Here is a 1,214-nt window from a genome sequence, read left to right as displayed (position 1 = left end):
AATAATAATAATAAAACGCACGGTCACGTCTGGCACGGGAGGGCACGACAATATTCCTAGATCCTGGTGGATGGTGAATAGAGGCGTGCAACATATCAAATCCGTAATATCAAATCACGGTCTCATGTGACTGGGCGTTAGGAATTGGCTTTATCATTCTATTCCCCAACTACGTGAGGTCCTGTTCGCAACAGCCGATAGCAAACAGGAATGAGCACGACATCTATTTCTGTCGCACACAGTCACGCCCGCCCGTCACGGCAGCGGACACACACTTGTGCTACGTCAATAGATCGAGAATCCCTCAGTTCTATATGACAGTCTGGGTGGCTTTGAGTTACTACAACTACGAGGTCAGACACCAAATGTTATAGAATTCTCTATCAAAATCGATAGAGCATTTTTTTGGAGTCGGTATTAAGATACTCAAAGAATTGCACTCGGCAAAAGCTTGACAAGTTGTGGAACTCAAAATTGTCAACGTCTGTAATTTCTCCAAAAAAGTCAATGAGCACATAGAACGTTGTCCTAGTAGAGTAGTGTTGTGTTACAACATACATCATACTATATCCGAGAGCGGGCAAACAGACAAAGAGAAAGTAACAGAGACAGAGAGGAGATTGAGAGCAAGTAACAGACAAAGAGAAAGTAACAGACAGACAGACGGATAGACAAAACAGAATGTAACAGACAGACAGACAGACAAAACAGAAAGTAACAGACAGACAGACAGACAAAACAGAAAGTGACAGACAGACAGAGCCCCCTGCCGGCAGACAAAAGAGAAGAGATGAGGTGAGCCACTGACCTTGTGTCTCCCCAGAAAGACCACAGCGCTGGCACCCCTCCCCACTGAATCAGCTGTATTCCATGTGTAGTTCTCCGAAAACAGAAGGGTTCCTGGGGGACATTGGGGGAAAAAAACATTGTCAAAAACAGAACACATCATCACTTCATATTGGTTGTCTTAGTACACTTTTTCAGGCACTTGCAACACGATAAGGTCATACAGGTGCCAAAGATTACAGGTGTTACAAGAGAGGAACATACACGATAAGGTCATATAGGTGCCGAAGACTAGAGGTGTTACAAGAGAGGAACATACACGATACGGTCATATAGGTGCCGAAGACTAGAGGTGTTACAAGAGAGGAACATACACGATACGGTCATATAGGTGCCGAAGACTAGAGGTGTTACAAGAGAGGAACATA

The 1,214-nt window shown here is 44.2% G+C and overlaps 1 protein-coding gene across 1 annotated transcript in view; it reads right to left on the bottom strand.

Moving 5' to 3' along the window:
• Positions 1 to 808: 808 nt before the first annotated feature.
• LOC101856697 (serine/threonine-protein kinase TBK1) overlaps positions 809 to 1,214 on the bottom strand; it is a gene marked incomplete at its 3' end in the record, with an annotated part of 17,162 nt that continues 16,756 nt past the window's right edge. Inside the window, 1 exon segment of the mRNA XM_013088971.2 lies at positions 809 to 900. Within this exon segment, the coding sequence (XP_012944425.1) occupies positions 809 to 900 (92 nt within the window).

This window comes from Aplysia californica, unplaced genomic scaffold, assembly GCF_000002075.1.
Source record: "Aplysia californica isolate F4 #8 unplaced genomic scaffold, AplCal3.0 scaffold00846, whole genome shotgun sequence".
Lineage (NCBI taxonomy): Eukaryota > Metazoa > Mollusca > Gastropoda > Aplysiida > Aplysiidae > Aplysia > Aplysia californica.
This window is presented reverse-complemented; position numbering and strand designations above follow the sequence as displayed.